Here is a 23,636-nt window from a genome sequence, read left to right as displayed (position 1 = left end):
GAGAGAAGGCAGACAGAATCCAGATGTTTTCAAACCAGGCACCCTGCTGTACATGCATACTATGATCTTCTCTCACACTGCAGGACAGCAAGAGCCCAGGCAGATCCCTCAGTCACTGGTTCATTTTACAATCAAGTACATTAGTTCATTTTACAATCAAGCAATAAAGAGCATTGATGTGAATCTAAAATGGGTACACCTGTAAGTGATCCTTATAGAAAAATCAAGCAGGCAACAGGTTAAATTCTCAAAATATACAATTTATTCAAAATATGTTACTGCAACGTGAATATATTCCAGTAATTACAAAATGTCAGTAGTTTGTCTTCTGTTCATAATCTTCTCTTCATAGACAGTAAGGCTCTGAGTCACATGCCTCTCTGTACAACATGACCCAGGTTACTGCTTCAACAGTGGTTGTCCCTTTCTTATACTGACCCCATCATTTTAACACCAGTTTGAGTGCCTGACTAGTGCAGTTAAAGGTACAATGTGGAACTTTGTTTCTGAATGCACAATTGAAATATTGACTTTGGCTCTACATTGTAATTATTTTATTTTTGCCATATCATCCTCATCCATTTAATTTAATTCACAGTCTTCACAACCATGTTATAATGTTGTTACCACACCAAAAACATACCCAGAGTTGTGCCTCACACATGTTTGAGTAAAGTGTTATTATTAGTCTGGCTACATCTCAAAAGCTCAAAATCCTCTGTTCCACCTTGTGAAGTCATGTAGTGGTAGTTTACAGCTACCTTTTACCATTAGTTCAGTACAAAAAGGCAATTCCAGGTCTGAAATCATCCAAATTATTTTAAGAAAAGTGAATAACACAGTAGAGCATTTCCTGTATTAACATATGACATCACAAGGTGGAACACAGTCTTTTCTATTTGAGAGAAGAACTCATGTGTGAATGAAACAAAACAAGTCCGGCAATGTTTTTGATGAGGAAACAACATTATAACATAGAACAACAACAAACTGAAAAACTACAACTTGCGTGCATTCAGTTCGACAAACATACCTCTTTTTACAATGCACCTTTAACTAGTCAAATACAAACAATGGCACCACATCTTATAAGGCCAATCACAAATCCAATTGATTCATGGCTTTCCTGTTTTAAAACCCCATTAGGAAAAAATATTATAATGACAATCTATTTGAAAACAAGGACATAGTAAGAATTTACTCACAAATATTGTGTAGAAGCAAAACTGTTGTGGACCTGTGGGTTCTGTTCACAATGCAACAGATACATAGATCAAGAGGGCTACATTTAAAACTCCACTTTATACAAATATATGACAATGTACTGTACACCAAAATGGCGGCCAAAATCAGATTTATAATATTCATTGTTTTTAAAGGAAGACTCTTTGGCACTTAACAAGAAAATATACAGGAGTCCACTTAATGTTTGTTCATTTTGGGCTGTTGAGTTGATAACACATTGTGTGAAACATACAGCTAACAGGGTAAAAGGATTTGCTACATATAAACAGGAAACTAAAGGGCACATGGGGGTCACATCTGTGTAACTTACAGTGATGCAATACTTATTTAACTTATGTATCACCATGACATACAGTGAACCAAAGCCACACGATGGCCACTAAAAATATGACATCTACACAAATAACACTGTTATTTGTAGTGGCACACATAAATCCACCTGAGTGAGGATAGATTAGTGTGTTTTCAATAGCATGTACACATTAAGAACAGTAAGACCCTTCACTTAAGCTCCATCAGTTGATTTTTCATGTCAGAAGGTGCTTTGCTGGTCAAGTCACCAGCTCCACTCGAAACCATTCACTCGATACATGCCATTCAAATAATAAATACACTCAGCTTTACCAATATGCTTTTTACACATTACAATACAGTATATAAATTAAAATGTACAGCTAACCGTCAACAATGTTTTGTTTTAATCATCCATCGCAGAGGAGTGGTCAGTTAAGGATTGATCAGAGGACGGCGGCGAGGAGCAGTCTAAATACTGAAATGCAGTTTATAACACTGGAGAATGGCGTGGCTTCCCTTTACATTTTACATACCATCATTTAGAGGGTTTAAAAAGGTCAACATTTATGTTTTTTTCCCAATAACACATGTATTCTGGTCAAATTTTGATTTTCACCATTAAAGGAGCACTGTGTAACTTCTCTGGTGGAGAGTCAGTCACCAGCTTCTCTCCATGGAGATATTGCCTGGAATATTCTACTGTATGGTATTACTTTTTTTTTTTTTTTATCTCTACAGAGACAGCAGGTGACACCACAGGGCCAAGTTGCATGTAAGACTGGTGGAGAGGTGAGCCCACGAACAGTAAGAATGCATGTTTTTGGGTCATAAAACCGCATGTTACTGAGTAAATTCAAGATGGATAGATTTAATGCCACACTGGGACATTCCAAACACATACAGAGTGCACCTTTAATTATGAATGTATGTACAGATATTTACTTTTATAGTACACAAAACTGCAATGAGCTTTTTCTGAATGAAAAGCGAATGTTTTGCTGTGGAAATCAACAGATTCTTTAGTAGTCCGGTTTAAATAGTCTTATTTTACTCAATAAAAAGATAACTTGAAAAATTTGAAATATTTCTGAAAACAGACTAATTGCAAAATGGAATAAGTTTGTCATTGTTCAGCATAAACGTTGACCCTTTGTTATGTCATGTAATGCCTTCCAATAGATTTTGCTGGTCTCTACATGTAACATAAATTATAAAAGGCTTTTCAGTTTGACCAGTCAGCGTGACCATGACGAAGATGAGTTCGGTCTAAAAGGCATGTGACAGTTGTGCTCACCTGAATGTCCTGTCTCATATAATAGCCTCTGCGGAGACACAAAAGTGCTCCCATTTGCGCCAGAACATGCAGTACCTGGAGTTACTTCATAGACTTCAATTCTTGACTTGAATCTCCTAAATCTTACTGAGTAGCTACAGGCAGATTCTCTTTCCATCAGATTAGCGTGACCTTTCATGTAAATTACACATAAGCACTCCTCTGTCTCTCTGTATTTCTCCAGAAAGTGTTTTATTTATTTTGTCTTTTTAACATTTATCACTTGTTCATATGGCGAGTTTGCATTTTCAGTAGCGAGCAGAGTACTCCTGTGCAGTGGAGGAGGTGTGAGGGGGAAATACTGTCTTTTCCTAACTCCAAATACTTTTAGTGACATCAGCGATCACATGACCAGGGTGCTACGACACACAGCAGCAGGTCCGAGGCTTGGGTGCCTCTTCTTCTAGCGGCTGCTTAAGTTTCAGAAGGGGCGGATCCCCACTGGCAGGAGTGTAGTAAACTGCGCTGCCATTGGATGAGACCAGCGGCATGCGGGGGTCGTCTGAATTGTTTTTGATGTCTGAGAAAGAGTCTGTGGAGCCGTTGCCTAGGTGACCGTTGAACAAAGGGTGGTTTAACAGTTTGGCTGCTGCCCTTTGCCGTTTCAGCTCTGACAGAGTTTGGGGGCGGTCCCGCGGCCAGGTCTCTTCCTGAGTGGGCGTGGACAGGAGGGAGGTCTTGTCTGAAGGGGGGGCATTGCCGTTGGAGGGGGACTGGGGGGGCATGGATGTGGTGGTGGAGATGAGCCCATTCGGTCGACTCTCTTTGAGGATGGCGGGCAGTTTGGGTTTGTCCGGCAGCTCGATCACCGGCTTCACCTGAGAGACAACAACAAAAACTTTTGTTTACACTGTGCTCTGACTGGAAAATCAATTATAGTTTTGCAATTCTAGTGCTTAAAATACATTATGTTGCATCACACACAAGACAGACAGAAAGCACAAGAAAACTGACATATCTCAAAGAAATTTCCATTGTGGTATTTCTTCTGTGTGACAGTAAAAGCCACAGGTGGGTGCAGGAAGTGATTTGAGTTTAAAGCAGACCTCAGACAGAATATTCAACATTATTTCAGAGACATATTTACATTGAGCATATACACAGTTAAAGTACACACACACACACACACACACACACACACGTACACTGAGCACACAGACTCCTACATTGAGTACACACGGTCACATATATTTCATACACACACAGCACTTACATTGAGTACTTGGCTGTTCTCCTGGTCTGTGTCTCTCTCTCTTTCGTCCTGCTCCTCTCTTCCTCCTCTCCACACTATGGCCTCTGTCTCATACTCTTTACGGCACAGGTTGTGTCTATCAGACAGACTGGCCCTCCTCACCACTTTACTGTAAATACAAACACTTGTGTTATATTTATATACATTTTACTTATTTTGTGTCCTTCTAGACAGCATTACAGTGTTTGAAAAATCTATTTATACCATATTTTTTGCAATACAGCCTGGCACCCAGCAGGTGTCATCACTTACCCACGACTGCCTGCACTGGAGGTCCTCCTGCACAGTGAGGTCTTGTGCTTGAGTTGAGACTTCATGATGATGTCATGTTTGTGTTTAAGGTCCAATAAGATATTTCTGAACTCCTCATCTTCACACAAATCTAAATGAAAAGTGCATTATTTATTTTCTGATTCAAAATGGTTCAACGAAGGGAACAAGAAAGACATCATTTTGATTAAACTGAGTTCATAAGAACAACCTACAATAACTTCACACCTCCTCTGCCAAATTTTGAATAAAATAATATACAACTTATTAATAGATTTTCAGATGTATTTTGACAGAACAATAGGAATTGTACTGAATCAACAGTATAGAACAATATTTACATCACCTCCCTGGAAATAGTGTCAGATGCACAGGGAGCTGAACTTAAAGATAAATAAGAATAAATAAGAACAAAACACAGATTTCAACTAAGTGCAATGACACAGTATACAGCACATTCCAGTCTGTAGTGTTTAAGCACCTTTTTATCCATGGCCATTAAGAGTGGACGACTAGAATAACACAATTTGGAAAACAGACTCCAGAGAAACTATTTAAGTCATTACAATTCCAATTCAACCCAAAGTCACCTTGCTCGGAGGCTAGAGTACTGCTACTACAAACGAATACACTGTTAAAAGCTACGCTGTACTAAAATCAAGATGTTAATAGGTTTTGAAGTTTTTGTGTCAGTGTTTTGTTCTTACCGATGGGGGTCTCCTCGAGGAACGTCTTGGCATTGAGACTGGCTCCATGTGACACCAACAGCTCTGCCACATGCATCTACAGGACCACACAAATCCCATTACAGCTAGTCTCTTAACTAGGCCTGACAATTACTATATTGACTTAACATTCAATATATGAAAGCCGGAACAATATTTTTAAGTGGTATTTATCATGTGTACTTCTGGGAAACTTGTGGTTATTTTTTGGTTATTAATTAATTCATAACTTCTATGACTCATTACAGAAGCAAATTAAGTACTAAAGTGTTTCATTTGGCTATCTCTTTATTGGAGCTCATGTTTTTTGGTTGTTTTTTTTTTTGTTTTGCTTTGTTTTGTTGTTTTTTTTAACAATATTATACATTTAGATTTTTTTTTTTGTGTGATTTGAATCTGCTCTTGAGTTTTTGTATCAGTGTCATAAATTAGTTGCTGTATTGCCGTTAATCATTTATCATCATGTGTTATTGTGACAGGCTTACTTTTTTCAATTTTGAAATTATACATAATGAAAACAAAACTAAACAAACCAAAAAAAAAAAAACTTCCACAACCTACCAGTCTCACCACACTATTCACACACAAAACAAACATGAACTGTCAGTCAAGTTCAGTCCAATCTAGATGATCAAAAAAGATGTGGCGACAGGCTTCTTCTTAACAAACATTTCATTTCCCCCCATTTCCCAGCTTCCTGTTGTGTTGACCTCACCTGACCCCAGCACGCCGCTGCATGGAGGGGCTGCCACCCGTCGGAGTCCCTGAGGTCCATGCGGGCTCCCCCCTCCAGAAGTAACTCTGCAGCCTGCACGTAGCCATTCGCTGCAGCAATGTGGAGCTGGCAAGGGGCAAAGGACGATCAATGAGTTTTAAGGGCACATGTCTCGCTGGCTAAAAATGCTTAGTGCTAAGTAAGGGGCTAAACCAAAGTGCTGACTGTGTGCCGCACTACACCTGCAAGTACACTGGAATAATGAGAGCGAGTGCAGCCTGCTCCAGACACACGCTCCACCACAGGCATCTCCAAATTCAGTTATTGTAGCTGTATAAAGTGTGCATGAATATTTCAGCACAGACAGTGGCCTGTAATTGCACTGGCATGGGAGCAACCTTGACAAATTTGACAGAAAAGAGTAACTATGGTATAACTAGAATGACTTGCTAATGCTATAAATATAGAGACAGGCCATTATATCGCTTGGTTGATATTTTGGCTTGTTAGTGTATTGGCTACCCACACTAAATCTCCAGCGTAGACCCATACTTAGTTTTAGTTGATTTGCTGTCTAGAACATACACAAAGCTTTATTTTAAGACTTTAATATGAAGAGGTAACTGCACTAAATGTGATGCACTGTTCTCTTAAAGGTTTGTGGTAAAAAAGGCTGTGGATGAGTTTGTAATAAATTTAAAAGACATAATTTGAGGAATATTATCAAACATTTTGCAGGACATTTACAGGTAATGTGCATGATAAACTACATTTTCTTTGTATGTTCCATGTAATGTTTGTATTCTTTAATTATATGTTGCAGTTAAAAAACAAAACAAAGTCTGAGTCAGAAGAGGGATTTGAACCCAGGTCTCCCCTGTGACCGACCAGAGACTCACCTGTTAAACTACCCAGCTGTTACTAGTGGTGAGAACTATAGCAGATGTTGAGGACAGTTACAAGTATCCTGGTATCCCTCAAGTAAATGGCTCCTCGAAGAGGCAACAAGGAAAGTGGCTACAGGATTTTGCAGAGTAAAAATCTTTTTACAGCCTGATGTATGTTCACTGTGATATCAGTGGAAGATTGTGGGTCTTATGTTTTTTAAGGTTGTAATGCAATATTTGTATTACTGTGTTTACCCCCATGCTGCCCAACACACACACACACCCACACACACACCAACACACACACGCACGCACGCACACACACACACACACGCACGCACACGCACGCACACACTGTGATCATTTTCTTTCTCACTCTCATACACACACAACACAACAATCGAGTTTAAGGAACCAATTATCATTCACTTGTTTTTCTCTGATTCTGTGGTAAAAATGACCTTTGTCCAACACTTGTAAAACAATATTTGTAATTGTATGAACGCTTGTGTCCTGTGTGGTCTTGACTTTGACTTTGATCGTAGAACTTAAATAGTTTAGGGAGCTTGCCTGCTGTGAAATGCATGTTATTCTTATTAGTTTAGCAGTTCATTCTGTCGTCTCTCTTATGTTAATGCTTTGGGACATGTTCAAAATGTGCAGTTTTGAACAGAATCTAATCATAATCTTAAAGAAAAATGACAATTATTATTTTTGCCAAAATTTTTCAGCCCGAAGCAATGAATAGGGCGTGTGTTTAAGAATATTTGTAGTCAACAACAGCTCTGCAGATGTCAGATATCAGCAAAGGCAAACCCACAAATGACTGAATGTATATATGTAAATAAAGAAAGTGGGAGCTTCAAAACAACATTTTGCCCAACAGCCTGATTTAACGGTCTGATGAGTCTGAGAATGATGTAAACGCAATCACTAGACCTCAAATGAACCACGCATTTACCAGTGCAGAGATTGGGGTCTGACTTTGCATCACCATCAAAGCACCAGCCGAGGGAATATCGTCTGGAAGAATAGTTTCATTAAGCTCCAGTTCACGGACTTGGAAATCAAATGCCATGGTACACAAGAGGCATGGGCACATACCTATTGGGAGCTGCTTTTGGATTTGATTTGTCACTTTCTATAACTCCCAATAAAATGGGACTCATACATTTAAAGGTCACCTGTATCTTTGTTCTTGCTGCTTTAGTGGTTTAAACTGTTGTATTTAAGGTCTGCTGAGTCCCGAACTCACAAAGACTGAGTTTGATTGTAATTTGTTCAAATGTCAGGAAATGGTAGGGAAAGTTGAGCATGAATCACATATTTGGTTATGTGGGAGGCTATAAGAGTGAAGGAAATTGGAGATACAAGACACTGTATATAAAAAATTTTAAATAATGGTTAGATTGACAGTATCATCACTATTTGCAACTCAGTTTTACCTGAAGACAGATGTGGGTAGCCAAAAATTTTAGCCAGTCCATCACATTATGGACTGACAAAACTATAAAATAATCCAAACAGAAGGACACAAATACAAATGCTGATACAAAATCAGGAGACGAACAACAACACTTTAAAGTCTTTTTTGTCTTTAAAAAGAACACACAAAATTTAAGCTTTAGTCACTTGTACTTACTCACAACGGGAGGACTACCCAAAACTGTTACTCAAGTAAGAGTTCTGTTACTTCAATAAAAAATATTACTCAAGTATGAGTATATGAATTCTGCTAGAAAAGTTCTCTGAAAAGTAGAATTTCTTTAAAGTTACTGAAGTAAATGTAACTGACTATTATCCACCGCTACCTAAAGAATAATAAATAACATTTTGTATGGGGTGGCTGACGTGGCTGCATTTCTCTAGTGAGATTTTGCAGTGCCTCTGTGGACCCCAATTCAGAGGCAAAAGTGTTTTTTGTGATATGGGAATGTTGCCATTTTTGGATTTAAAGGTTAACGCCTTGACATTTCAGGGCTTAGGGTGTGTTCTATCTTCCCCACACACCTGGGACCTACTGGGGTGTTCTAATTGTCAAACCTTTGTCAAAACACTTTTGAAATGTGCGGCAGTCAAGTTCTTTTTCGCTCATGTGTGGGTTCTCTTTGTGAATGATGTTAGGAAGGGCAAAGGTATTCACTAGATACTTGAAGATGAAGATTTTGAAGTGAAAGCCCAAATGAGAACCTTGATATATTCTACTATTCCTCAAGATATTATTCAAATCCTGGAACAATTTGTTTTTAGTTGGAGCTGCTCTTTTAAAACATACAGCCACTTTTATTAACTATTTCTCTGTTCAAGCTTACATAAGTACTTCTCCACATCTTTTCTCATTGTGTTTTTAATCAGGCACGCTCTGGTTTGCTTCATCATGGCCCACTGAAGATTAACAGGACAATCTGTGCTAATACCTGGGGCTTTACGGGGTTATTTTGGGCTACTATCATGCCCCTGTCCCACGCCTGCCCAGCCCAGCTGCAGCACAATCTCTCATACATAACAAAGAGCCTTTATAACAGCGGTCAGGGTTTGATCTGGACCAGGTAACCTTGTGAAGAATGGATGTGTGTCTGCTCAGCAGTGTAGAATTAACAGAGAGAAGAGCAAAGTAGTGATGACCATTTAACTAAAGTTTTGCTAAATGCATGGGTAGAGTTGAATGAAAAAATCCCTGTTTTGAATTAGATTGCTAAAAGAAACCCCAAAAGTAAAAAAGGGAAACAAGATTTTTGCAACTAATTAGGCTTAAAGGCACATGTGATGTGTTTTTCTAAGAGGTAATGATGGATAAAGGTTCAAGGAGACATATTATGCAAAAGTGACTTTTAAGAGCTTTTAACTATGTTATAATTGTTTTCCCTTCTCATTTACTCAATAATTAATTTTTAGAGTAATTTATACATGCTTGAGTAATCTTTACTCCCCTGCAGTCAAGACACCACTGCTCTGAAAATTCCCACTTAACCCGTGAAGCAGCATGAAATCAGCACTGCAGACTTACTGTGAAGTCGTTTTAGATCACAATTTCAATTAAAAATTTATAAACCATAAAATAATGATTCACAGGTGCCTTAGATTATAACTATGTAGCAAACAAAATGTTTAAAATAAAATAAATAGGTGAATGTGTTGTAAAAAAGTTTATACATTTCTCTAGCTTTTTGAAGCTTTTTATACTTGTTCTTTTCTGGAGTCTGCTCAGCCGACAATAAAACTTTTATCACATCCTATCACATTTAATATACGCTATTAATTACAGGTTTATGGTACCATTACATTTAGAGCTATAGATGGTCTGCCAAGAAAAGCATTTCTGTGAAGCTGTCACCAGGGTCAGAAGGACGGTCTAAATGCCTGATTATCTCCAGAGGTTTTATGGATTAAAGAGAGCAGAGTGATGTCTTTTAATAAACACGGACATTTGTACAATTTACTCTTAGCTGTAAATGGCAGGGTTAAAAAACATGTTTCTTATTAAGATTTCACCACTTTTATCAAGGGTACTACTACATTAAGCACAATGTAGTAGTGTAGTCACAATACTAAAACTCGATTTCTATACTGAGAAATATACTCGATACTCATGACAGATTCCAATACCACTATGATCATTTAAAAAACACTCTTCATTTAGACAACAGAATGTGATCTTCAATCTTTTTAGCATCAATACCTGCTCAAATTAGCCAAGTTTCTAGTTTTATTATTGATTAGCAACTGATTTTCGATACTTTTAACAGCCTAGTTGGCACATCCCTAAACACTGAGATTCAATTCAGACAAGCAAAATTTTAAATAATAAAATGTTTTTGTCTTTATGCATTACTGTTTTTGATGCAGCTAGACGTTTTATTTTATTTTTTCTCTTTTGCCATTTCCTATTGATAATTTAGTGTCATTACTTCCCCTGTAACATTACGTCTGATAAATTTAGAAGCTAAAAGCACATTTATCATCTCGTGGTCGATTTGAAATACCACTATAATTACAGAGGAACCATATTTCTTTAACTGCCTTATTTTAATAATACCGTATGTCACACCTACCAAATGCAGGTCACCTCTTTACGATTTCTTCCCGTTTGAACATTAATCATTTCCTGACGCCCAATTACCTTCACATAATGTCTCCCACTTTATATAAACGCTAGAAAATGAGATACACTTCCTGCTGCTTGGAGAAAAACAGTTTGGAGTATTTGTGTGATGGTGAGAAATGGTGATGGCTATGGCAGAATTACCAGAGTGGCGCCTTGAGAGTCCTGCTGGTTGACCTCCTCTCCCTGCCTCATCAGCTCCTGAATATCTCCCAGCATACTCCGCTCCGTCGAGGCTCGCGTCTCGTTGATCATCTCCTGCGTGATGCCTGTCAAAAAAACAAGAGACAGCTTGAGTTGTAGGAATTTGTCATGTGAAGCTAACTTACTAACAGCTTCTTGTCAAATCTGTTATGATCACAATAATTTATCCAAGAATTGATGTAACATTGCTGCATGACTTTGGGGGAAAAATTCAAATTATGATGATCGTATTTTCATGTTTAAAAACTAGGATTCTGTTGAAAATGCACATTTTAAACAACATTTGAGAGGAGACTTAAATCTGAATTAATGAGCTAACACAAGAACCCCATGAATTTCAGCACCTGTTTTTAAAGGTCTAAACTATAGGAACAACAGATTTTTTCTAAATAATTGCAGTATTTGCGATGTGATTGAAATTATGTATTTGATTATGATGTATTGTGCAGCCCTAATGCAAAGTTATTTTGTCCTTTCCACAGACTGTATATATAAATGGACATAGCTAACCCGTTAGTCGCTGCGTTACAAAAAGGAAATGAGCATCGGCACACTTCCAGCCCCATCAACTGTTCCCAATTCACTTTCTATTAAAAATTGACACCCCTCTCTCTGTAACTGCTGCTGTTCGGCTCCTCATTTTGGTCTTAAAATGTTCCTGTTAACCTGATTTACATGATCCTGGTGTTTATATTTCACTATTTTCTGTAAATCAATTCCTATTTCTAATATGGAACTTGGCTTCAGTTCACCCCTATAATTACAGCCTCGGTGAGCTTCATTTGACTGGAACTGAACACTATGGGTGACATCACACTCCCTTAGTCCAGTTCTTCATACAATCTATGGTTGTTTTCTGTTTCTCTACACCATTAGTTCGAATATCTGCATTTTTGGTAACAAGAAATGCTTAGCCTATAGGCAAGTTTCAGCTGACGTCATTGTTATTAAAAGCCCACGTTGCATGCTGGGAAATATTTTGGTCGGAGGCAAGAAACACAGTAGCGGTCAAACACAGTGCGTAACCTCGCATATTTATCCCTGATAATGGTAAATTCCTGCTGCATTATCGGATGCACAAATAGAAGCACGGAAGAAGGAAAATGTCTTTTTCGTATTCTGAGGGAAAAGAACCACTAACGGTGAATTAAATGGCTTTCAAACATCTGCAGAGCAAACGTAGAAGATCCTAACAAACCGTGGACTCCAACAAGTTCAACAACACATCGAGACTCTTGGAGGTTTTCATCTTTTCTGCTGTGAATGGCCCAGGAGTTTCCACCAAGTCATTGTGGATATCGCCCAAGTGAATATTTGTCCAGGTAGTTGGTGATTCCGACCAGAAGTTTGGTTTGTTCCACCTTTTGTAGAGGTTGAAAAGGGTGATTTGGCTCCATCGATGCTTCTGACCAATTTCTGGTCAAATGGTCTTGGGTCCTCTGCCGTTAGAGTGGATAAATAACCGGGATCAATACCCTTTACGTGCTTTCTCACTCCGTCCGTCATGTTGAATTAGTGTTTCTTGCCACCGACCAAAATAATTCAAAAAATAATTAATTTTGTCAACAATGAAACTCGCCTATATATATTCTTTTAACAATATTGTGGATTTTGGGGATAGTTCTGCTTTATAGTTTAGTTTCAGCATTATCATTTATCATCATTATATATCATTTACCATCTATAATTACTTCGGCAACATGTCACACTTCAAAATGTGTTTATTGTGACAGGCCTAGACAAAACTCCTCCTGACTACATGAACACTGCTTATACAAAGTGAAGGCAGAGCACGTACTATCAAATCAGAAGTGGTCCCTGTCAGACATCACCTGAGTGTGCATATTTTTACTCCCGCCTGTGACAGAGACTTACAACCTAAACCAGGACGAGCGGCGCTGGAGGCAAAATCTTCGCTCCCATCCCTCCTCCATGTCCTCGAACACAAAACCTGACACCTCATCTCAATGTCACGCTCTCATCTCAGACACAGCCCCAGCTGACACGTGATGGCCTCTGCGTTTGATGGAGGAGATAGGGTACAGAGTGGTAGTACCAGCGCAGCTAAAGTGCTATTTGAAAATACACCCACAGTAAGTGCCACAGGAATCACAGTGGCTTTGGCTGACACCCTGCAGCTACAGGCTTGTTTATGCCATATTCTGAGTTATCTACAACAGTTCCCTGCAGGATCTAGTGAAGTGAAACACAATATATCAGCTTAAAATTTTATAGTACAAGTTGGACAGCAGCATAAATAAAGAGTATGTCTTTCTCACGGCTCGCTTTTAGCAAATGTAGTATATGCATTGTGGGCAGGGTTCATTATCTCTTGCCCTTTGCACTTCAGAACAAGAAGTAGTCCATTTGGTTAATGGTAGACTTGAAGCAAAGCTACAGTAAATGCATGTTCTAGGGAGATGAGCAAATCTTTATGAAGAGATTATGAAACTTATCATCATTGAAGTTAAAAAAAATATTTTTTGTGTCTCAGTCCAGACGTGCATAGAAGGGTGAAAAACACAACTAGTTCATTATAAATGGTTTTCAAACCAAAGTGTTTTCTGACTTGCCTTATGCATGCAGAGCTGTTTAATTATTCACAGCGATGAGTTCATAAGTGCTTTTCAACACTTTCAGTGACCAGAGTGAAGTTTTGCTGTCACCGTACCTAACAACAAGTAGCACGCTTAAAGGTGCACTGTATACATTTTCTGGTGGAGGGTCGTCAAATACTTTTCTCAATGGAGATGTTATTACTTTGTCTGGAATGTTTCAAAATATGATATTAAACCTTTCTATCTTCATGGAAACCAAACAAAAGAAAGTTACAAGTCAGATTTGTGGAGAGGCATCCCCGCTCACAGTCAGAATGCCTTTTTTCTAGGTATTCAAATAGTTGTAAGGTAGAGCTGTTTAAGGTCATACTTGGGAACATTCCAGGCAGAACAATGACATCTCCATAGAAACAAGCAGGTAACAGACCCCCAACCAAAAAGTTACAAAGTGTACCTTTAAGTGCACATATGGTGATTGTCGGACAACAAAACAAATTAGATGCACATAGATCACAGCTGACCTATTTGGACCTCAAGTGCTGTTTTATACAATGTATCTGTACTGGGGCAAGACAAATCTTATAGATAGCATTGCACTGATATCACTCTCAGTGATCAGCTGCAAAGTATTCATATAATACACAGGGAAAAAAAGCCAGTGGTTTCATGCATGTAGTTTTCTTAATAATCAAAAACCTCATACAGCTTAATATAGACAAACTGTACCACTCCACCACAAAATAAAATCTGTGCTAATGACAACTCTAGCTAGAACAACTCTTCCCTTGTATAATACAGTATATTCCTGACTTCTCCTCCAGCATCTTGACTGCACTGCCCTTGCACTGCTCTCTCTGCATTACACTGAGTGTGGCTGTGTCTGTGTGTGTCTGTGTGTGTGTGTGTGTGTGTGTGTGTGTGTGTGTGTGTGTGTGTGTGTGTGTGTGTGTGTGCGTGTGTGCGCGAGCACGTGCGCGCGCGTGTGTGTGTGTGTGTGTGTGTGCGTGTACTTGTGCATATGGACGAGTGTGTGCCAAGCCCTCTCCAACACAACAGTGTGGGGAACAGTGCAGGGGCAATTAGCGGCACCAGGGCCCACTTTGATCGCGTTCATAATCATTCTCCTCACCGCCTGTGCTCCTATCTGTATCGAGCGCAGATACACATCCCATTGTAAACTGAGGAGCTCATTTTGTGTCGTTTTTCACCCTGGCCTCAACTCCGCTTTGCAGTCTGTGGGTGTTCAAATAAGTCTAACATACAGTTTACAACCCATGTGAGCGCCATTGCATAATAAAAACTATTAAAAGCGCTGTTTACAATTACACAGTGCGATTAGCAGGGCTGTTCTATCCTCTCATTATGTGGTAGTGTTTGATGAAGTGTCCTACGTTCTTCACAGCATTTAGTCTGTTGCAAGCAAGGACTGCAATCACTTTACAGTTACTATTTCATTCACTCTTGTAATGTTGGCGTTAATTGTCTACAGTGTACTTTACGGCAAAATCAATTACTTGCAGTGAATTGATCTTGCTCTAATGACCTTGAAACAGAACATTTTGTTGTGATTCATGACAGATTGCAGAGGCACAAATGTGTGATTAAAAGTGGCCCCATTCGGTCGTGGCAGTCCAACATAATTGTCAGGAAATGTTAGAAATGAAACAAAAAGGTTAAAGAGAAGCTTAACTAACTTCCACAAATGTTCACAAAGACTGCAATAAGTGAGAAACCACTACAGGGTAAGTACAGAGCGTTCAACAGTTGTATAAAAATATCTGTAACGCATTCGTGTGTTGGTCCCTTTGTTTACACAGAAGAGTCAGGGCCAATTATATATGAACTGAAGTGTATGACAGTTCTTTCAAACGCAGAGCAAACCAAGATGACTTTTGCTCACAAACAAACAAACAAAACTAAAGAACAAACTTTTTTATACTACATCCTCAACAACTTTAGAACTTTTTCAACAGTATTCAGAGGCACGGTCTGGACGGGCTTAGGTTAACAATTAACATTTAACAACGACTTTCAGATTAGTTTTAACGTGGGACTAAACAACTAAACTCCACCCACAACTACATTTCAAATAGAGCTGATAAACTCTGCAGTACCTGGAGGACTACAGGGGATCTAAGAGATATTCCACTTCAAACTCTGCTCCTGCCAGGGGTTATAGTCAGAAAACCTAGATGTAATCAGGGCAGCCCCTAGTGATGTCACCTACTATTGGAAATGACAGGCCACTGAAGGCGACATATAGATTTAGGCATTTTTGACCAAAAAACTGCAAATGTACCTACCTAAAATGACTAGCAATAGTGGATAATGCTATTAAAACACCATATGCACAGATAAGTAGCAAAAAATAGTGACACTTTAAGCCAATTGGCACTTGTTCTGTGTTTTGAAGTCCCAAATGTAGATGTAACCATGGTTCTATGAGTCCCAGATCACTTCAAGTTTTGCCGCTCTGCTGCACTCAGTGGTTGGTAAGAGTTTCACTTGAGCTGAACGACAGTCTACGATGAGGCATGAATCTGCATCCCATTAGAATGAAAGAGCAGCAACCACAGCAGAAGAGCTCCCTCAAGTGTCAGCACTGAGGCCACAAGGGGGCGCTGAGAGCTTTTGAAGGTCATGCCCCCGTTGTAATCTGCTCATCTGTCTGGGACACTGTATAACACAGTCACCTCCCGTTAGCAAGAAGAAGACTTGATAAATAGATGAGCAAAGGTGGCAACAATATCACTGTGTTTTTAATTTGGGCATGAGAGGTTACATTTTTATATCTCTTTAAAAAAAACACACACACACATTCATAACAAAGGTGCATTGTGTAACTTTCTGGTGGAGGGTCAGCCATTCGCTTGTCTTCACTGAAATGTTATTGGTTTGTCTAAAATTTTCCACTGTATGGAATTAAACTTATCTATTTCCTTTGAGAGAAGCCCACAATGCCTCCATGGCAAGTTACAGGTCAGATCCATGAAGAGGTGAGCTTGCTTACTGTAAAGAATGCATGTTTTTGTAGTATTTTTAAGCAGTAAAACACCAATAATTGAATAAATGCACCATAGATTAAGGCCATACTGTGAAACCTTCTAGGCAACGCAATATCTCCATGGAAACAAAAAAAAGTTACACAGTACACCTTTAAAGCTAATTATAGTGTTATCATAAGGTGTAACCAGAAACTTCATTTGCTACCAAGAAGTTATTATTTTATCACATCTGCATTCACTGACCAGACGTGACACCCTCTTAATTTAGGGTTAGAAGTTATTTTTTAAGCCTTGCAGCAATTTCACTTCACAAAAGAGCAGTGAAGGCTAAACACTATCATGTCAGACAAGAACAACACGAAGAGAAGAAAATGAACACAGTGCAGCTTTACAAACAGAACTCTGGGTAAAACATTATCTCATTATTGCATCTGTCTACAGACAAATCCATGACTGATGTATTTAAAATGAACACAGCCGTCTGACGTCCTCAGGTGCCTCCCACACACTCACCTCTGTTGGCCATAGCTGTCTCGATGATGTCCAATGTAGGGTCGTCCTCACAAAGGTCATAGGGCATGTTCCCATCCGAGTTAACTGCCAGGAGGTCGGCACCGCTGTGGGACACAAGGGAGTAAAAGTGATCAATTGATTCAGGTAGCTGACCTTAAAATCTGGTTTGTTTATTATGCAATACTGTATGACTGTATTGCCCCAAAAGTATGGGTTAAATGTGGTATCAGGATATGGTTTGCTCCCTTACTTAGAACTTCATTATACAGATGGCACAGTGAATTGAGTTAAATGGTGTAGTGTCCTTGGGCAAGACACCACCAACAGACAAAAAATTACATGTTAAATGGTATACGGTCACATTTGTTAAATAATAATAAATAATGCAAGGATTTATATAGCATTTTTGGACACTCACAGACACTTTACAGAGCCTTATTCATTCATTTCACACTCGGTGGTAAGACACTATTGCAGTCACCACTGGCTTGAGGCGGACTGACGGAAGTGATGCTGCCACTCACCCATTCACACACACATTCATACACCGATGTAGACACTGGGGATGAGGGGAGGTTAAGTGTCCTGCCCAAGGACAAAATGACAGTGTTCATCGAGGCACAAACCTGTGGGTCAGTGGTTCTGATCACTCAGCCAATGATGTTTCAACCAATCAGAGGAGGAATATTCTACCAACTGACCAACTGCCACTTGTTGACCCTGTTTGAATAAATTATGTCACTTTATTCAAGATGTGTGTAAAATCCCTCACATTTCTCCTTTGCCACGTCACCTTTTTCCATTAAATTTTAAACAATCCAATACATTATTTGCTTTAGATCAACATAAAATAATTGAATGTAAAAATATCATATTTGTGGTAGTCATGGTGACTCATTGTACCCGATTTGCAGCTATACCTCTGTCAGTTAAGAAGTAATACTCAAAAAATGCAATAAACATGACAAATACAAAATAAAGCAAACTAGGTGCCATACATGTTACATATTACTTTTCAAGAAAATTGCCGCAGTACTTTTTTATTGACTACATGTTTGTGAAAATTTTAGAGAAAGAGCAAAAGTTGTGGACAGTCATACTAAATAGGAGTTTGCAGCTAATACCCAATGGTAATTGCAGACTGTTAGTCGTAGGCAGCTCGACCTGCATTATTCAGAGTTTAATCAGTCGTTGTGAGGCGTATAATGACTTCAACTGACTTGATTAGTCACTACAAGGCCTGCATTTTGAAAGATGGAGCAGTATGTATTCGTATATGTTCTAACTGCACTCGTGGCTGTGTCAGAAATCCAAATTTAACCTTTAATTAAAGCCTTATTAAACAGCAGCTCATGAGCCTGTGGAAATGTAGGGTCATTTCTATTGAACCATGAATTGCATTAACACAAATATGGCAAGTATATTATTTGAGATATGATTACAAGTCCTCTGGCAGCAGTTAATTTAATATGTTTGGTTAATGCGTTCTGCCATTTTGATAAGAACAGCCCCCACTAACATTACCTGCAGTGCTTCAAAATGTAATTAAGCATTAACTGCCAAACAAAACAATGGCTCATTGCTCTCTCTATTTAAAGTCAAGGTGTATCTCTGTATTGAGCTACTGTGTATTTAGTGGTAGTTCCAGTAAGCATAAAATATATTTGTACAATAGGCCTTAAGTATACAATTTGACAAGAGACCACATTTTTATCCAGACTTGGCACTTGGCAAGTTCACTTCCACAATCCATTAGGAACAAAGACTCATTGCAGCACTTCAAATCCCTACTAAAAGTCACCTGTTTAATCTGGCACTCCTCCTATAATTTCTGTCATCTTCTATAAGTGTCTTTCAGTGTCCAAAAAGGTGGTATATAAGTCTGATGTATTATTATTATTATTATTATTATTATTATTATTATGTAAACTAGTGCCTCTCAGTCCAGCCCAGTGAGTCCTCCACAGATTGCCATGATGATCAGTTGAATATCATTTTCCATCCGCTCTGTTTTTATGTGTTTGTGTGTTCTCTTACTGTGCGATGAGTATCTTGACGAGACCGGCGTGGCCACAGGTGGCAGCAGCGTGCAGGGGAGTCCACAGCTCATTGTCCTGAGCGTTCACACTGGCTCCTCGGTCCAGAAGGATCTTCACCATCTCCTCATAGTTATCTATACAGCACTGAGGAGAAGAGACAACAAACAGGAGGATTAGAGTGGGCATTTACAACTAATGATATCAGGAGCAGGAAAGCGTTTTAGAGAGATAAACATTTTGGCTCTGGCTGCATTAAAAAGAGTAAATATTAATCAAAACGTAAGAGGCTTCTTTATTGGTTGAGCAATTTCTTCAAATTACATGCTTTTCAATGTGTACACAACATGCCCTTGTAAGATCGTTTCAAAATTAAACTGTGACCCATCCTTGGCTTTAGTTCTTTAGAAAGATTGCTACCTGCCAACACTGAAGCATAAAATATGATTATGAAAAGTCTCCTCTGGAACTAAACTTGATTTGGGGGAAAATTACCTGTAAAAAGTGAACATGAATTTCACTAATAAACTGTGTAAGAAGTAGCTTGGTTGACTAGTCACATTTTTTGAATCAATTTAATTCAAAAACAGGATTTGTCATGTATTATTCTGGAGCAGAACAGGAGTTCAGTCCATTGTGTGGGTCCAGGCTACACCCAGACCTGACACCCAAACACTGCAGCCAGAGACTTTGTTGATACTAGCGTGATTATAGGCTGAGGCGCAGGAAGAAGAATTTTCCATAAACTCATCCTCAATCTGTCAGGAGCAGCTGTTTTCATTATTAGCGCTTAACTGATCTGAGGGCTGCAGAGCAATGTTGATGCTCAAAGATAAGGATGACAGAGAATGTAAAAATAACATACTAATAGTTAGGCTTGTAGCATCATGTCTTATCAGAATCTCATGTTATAAGATTGATGTGAGAAAACACTACTGTTATTTAGTAGGTGTTTATTCAGCCTAGTTACCTGGGATACAGAGTACACACTACTTCAATACTTGATGAAGATAAGAGTCTGGTCAGTGAATCCGTGAGTTCAGAAGGGTGTGATTGACAGATAGATAAGCCAATGAGGAACACACATCAGTCTGTATCAAAACAAATATGGCTGCTTATGAGGAATGAAGGCAAGAAAATGTCATGGGCGACTGAAAAGTATTTCTGCAGAATCAATGAGTAAACCATTAAACTCTGTTAATCTGAATAGAGGAAAATTTGATATGATCGTGTTTGGTTCTGGAGATACAACGAAGGGCGCAGTGACCACCCATATGGAAAAGGTATAGACAAATCATACACCATTTTAACATGTTTTATCTGAATCCTAAAAGATGTGTATATGACAGTGAAAACAGTTACAAGATCTTTGGTAAATATGTTCAGGCATGAAACATATAAAACTTTGTAACCTGCAAGAGCTGAATATGACACTGATCCCACACACAATATCCTCACAAGTGTTGGACAAAGGTCATTTTTACCACAGAATCAGAGAAAGACAAGTGAATGATGTTTGTTTCCTTAAACTCAATTGTTGTGTTGTGTGTGTATGAGAGTGAGAAAGAAAATGATCACAGTGTGTGTGTGCGTGCGCGTGTGTGCGTGTGTGTGTGTGTGTGCGTGTGTGTGTGTGTGTGTGCGTGTGTGTGCGTGTGTGTGTGTGCGCGTGTGTGTGCGTGTGTGTGCGTGTGTGTGCGTGCGTGTGTGTGTGCGTGCGTGTGTGTGTGTGCGTGTGTGTGTGTGCGTGTTGGTGTGTTGGTGTGTGTGTGTGTATGTGTGTGTGTTGGGCAGCATGGGGGTAAACACAGTAATACAAATATTGCATTACAACCTTAAAAAACATAAGACCCACAATCTTCCACTGATATCACAGTGAACATACATCAGGCTGTAAAAAGATTTTTACTCTGCAAAATCCTGTAGCCACTTTCCTTGTTGCCTCTTCGAAGAGCCATTTACTTGAGGGATACCAGGATACTTGTAACTGTCCTCAACATCTGCTATAGTTCTCACCACTAGTAACAGCTGGGTAGTTTAACAGGTGAGTCTCTGGTCGGTCACAGGGGAGACCTGGGTTCAAATCCCTCTTCTGTCTCAGACTTTGTTTTGTTTTTTTAACTGCAACATATAATTAAAGAATACAAACATTACATGGAACATACAAAGAAAATGTAGTTTATCATGCACATTACCTGAAAATGTCATGCATAATGTTCACTTTATCTTTACTAGTTTTTCATAATATAGTTGTATGGGAAAAATGCAAAAGGGGGACACTTTCAGGATTAAACCACACCTGACACATATGAACCTTATATAAAGATTTACTATAAAGACATTAGTAAATTCTTATATTTTTTTCCCATTTTTTTTCCATATGGGCAGATGGATGTCATTCTTTATTTGGCATGTGACAAACCTTGAAGCACAAAGAATGTGAATGTATAACCAAATCTAGATAGATGAAGACACTAAAACTCAAAGCAGAGATGTTGTAGTTCAGGGGTAAATCCTAAAACCAGCATGACAATTACTACATCCACTTATCATACTATACATAATAGCTGGAACAATATATTTTGTGGCTCATGATTATTTATTATTTTCTTTGCAAAACTAGAGAGATTTTTGTTATTTTTTTAAGATAGCTGTAGCTGAATAAGTCACTAGTTATTTTTAATTTTAATTATTAGTTCTGCTGTTCATTTGCAGCAGCTTTTTCCTGTTAATGATACTATATATTTTAAAATGGTTTACTGGGCGTATCCTGCTTTTGTATCAGTGGCATAAAGTAGTTATAGTATTATTGGTTATCATAATATCTGTAGTTTATAATATACATTTGTAATCATGACAGGCCTAGCAAATACTTTTTGCCTTTGACTTATAACTGTCATTCTTACAACCCTTTCTATGTCAAATTACACGACTAAGAAAAGTAGAAAATTAAGCTTTTTTTTCTAGTTCAGGGACAGTGCATATTAATCAGGATTTCCGTGTAAATATGCCAGAATAAGTCAGAGAGATATTTTTCATCTGTTAAATGGAGGGAGCAATTATACATTCAAGTAACAACGTCATAAAACATAGTCATTGTCGTAGCATCTGTGAATGTAAAATTGCCAAATATTTCTATGAATTTATTTATTTTTGATGAGACAGTGCGTACTAATGAACAAACTAGTGTAGTAAATATACCCCAACTTATACCAAATACCTAGTTAGTAGGGCTGGGTATCATTAAGAAGATGCCGATACAATACATACCTCGATACATAGTCCACGATACGATACATATTTCGATACAGTGAACTTACGATTCGATACGATTTATTTCAAATTGATTCGATACCATTCAATAAAAATAAAGTCTAAATCATGGCTGTGATACTAAAAGTGTTTCTTAAACCACATCTTGTGCAAAGTGAATATGAAACACAAACATTTTAATCCTCAAAACTGTGAAAATGGCAAATGTGTCACATGCACTGCAAAAAATAAAATCTAGTCAAGTTAAGACGAATTAAGAAAGTTTTATCATGATTTGAGTAAATTCCACTTGACAAGTTAAATTATCTATCAGCGGAATATGATTTTTTGTTCTTAAAATATGAAAATACAACTTGCTACACTTAAAAAAAGAAAAACAACAACGATTAAAATAAGAAATGAAATTGAATGTTGCTTGAATTTAGAAAAACACTTAATTTTCATTTTAACTCACCTTTTTGCTGTGTGAATGAGTTTCCTTCCACTAAACAAACAACAAAACTATAGCTGTAACAAAATAATTTAGTAAAATACACAAAAAATACTCAACACGCAAGATATCGATACAGCAGCCCATGGTATCGATACTGTATCATTACATTAAACGATACGATATATTGATATTTCAGTATTTTTGCACACCCCTACTAATTAGCATTTTCTATTAGAATCAAATAGCTACATAACTATATAATCATGTATAAATAAAACATAGTGCTAAAATTGGATAGCAGCATATTTACTCATTCATCTCAGTGTGTTGGTGGGGCTGGGGCTTGGTGGTGAAGAAAATGGAAATGATACCAATGAGATTCTTTCAAAGCCCTGCAGTTGTTTTTCTAAATCTCATACCTCTTCTCCTGCTTTCCCTGAAACTAAACAAGGATTGGGGGGAAAAATACATCAGTGGATGTAAAAAAATATGTTCTAAAATATCTTCAGCCTGTTATCTCCAAATGACACACTAATCTTCTGTGCTGATACTTTGCAGATGACGTAATCAACATTCTCTGGTTGTATGAAGCTAACTGAAAGCACTGTTGTGTTAGAAGCTCTGTTACTCATGCAGTGTTGGGGAGTAACAGATTACATGTACTGGAGTTACGTAATCAGAGTACAAATTATGAGTAACTGTTACTGTTTCAGTGAGTGGTAATTGGATTAAAATTACTTTGTTGAAATAAATGGATTACATGGAGGTATTTTCTTGTTTTCACATTTTGG

At 38.2% G+C, this 23,636-nt stretch overlaps 1 protein-coding gene across 1 annotated transcript in view; it reads right to left on the bottom strand.

Moving 5' to 3' along the window:
- Window positions 1-239: 239 nt before the first annotated feature.
- ppp1r16b (protein phosphatase 1, regulatory subunit 16B) overlaps window positions 240-23,636 on the bottom strand; it is a 124,374-nt gene continuing 100,977 nt past the window's right edge. The window contains exons 4-11 of the mRNA XM_020918549.2: window positions 19,141-19,286; window positions 17,104-17,207; window positions 10,968-11,092; window positions 5,835-5,960; window positions 5,102-5,177; window positions 4,377-4,506; window positions 4,086-4,233; window positions 240-3,690 (exon numbers count right to left, since the gene is read on the bottom strand). Coding sequence (XP_020774208.1) covers window positions 3,232-3,690; window positions 4,086-4,233; window positions 4,377-4,506; window positions 5,102-5,177; window positions 5,835-5,960; window positions 10,968-11,092; window positions 17,104-17,207; window positions 19,141-19,286 — 1,314 coding nt within the window. The 3' untranslated portion in view covers window positions 240-3,231. The remainder of the gene's footprint in view (window positions 3,691-4,085; window positions 4,234-4,376; window positions 4,507-5,101; window positions 5,178-5,834; window positions 5,961-10,967; window positions 11,093-17,103; window positions 17,208-19,140; window positions 19,287-23,636) is intronic.

Source organism: Boleophthalmus pectinirostris, unplaced genomic scaffold (genome assembly GCF_026225935.1).
Source record: "Boleophthalmus pectinirostris isolate CB_2022bp ecotype Guang Dong unplaced genomic scaffold, ASM2622593v1 HiC_scaffold_3, whole genome shotgun sequence".
Taxonomy (NCBI): domain Eukaryota; kingdom Metazoa; phylum Chordata; class Actinopteri; order Gobiiformes; family Gobiidae; genus Boleophthalmus; species Boleophthalmus pectinirostris.
This window is presented reverse-complemented; position numbering and strand designations above follow the sequence as displayed.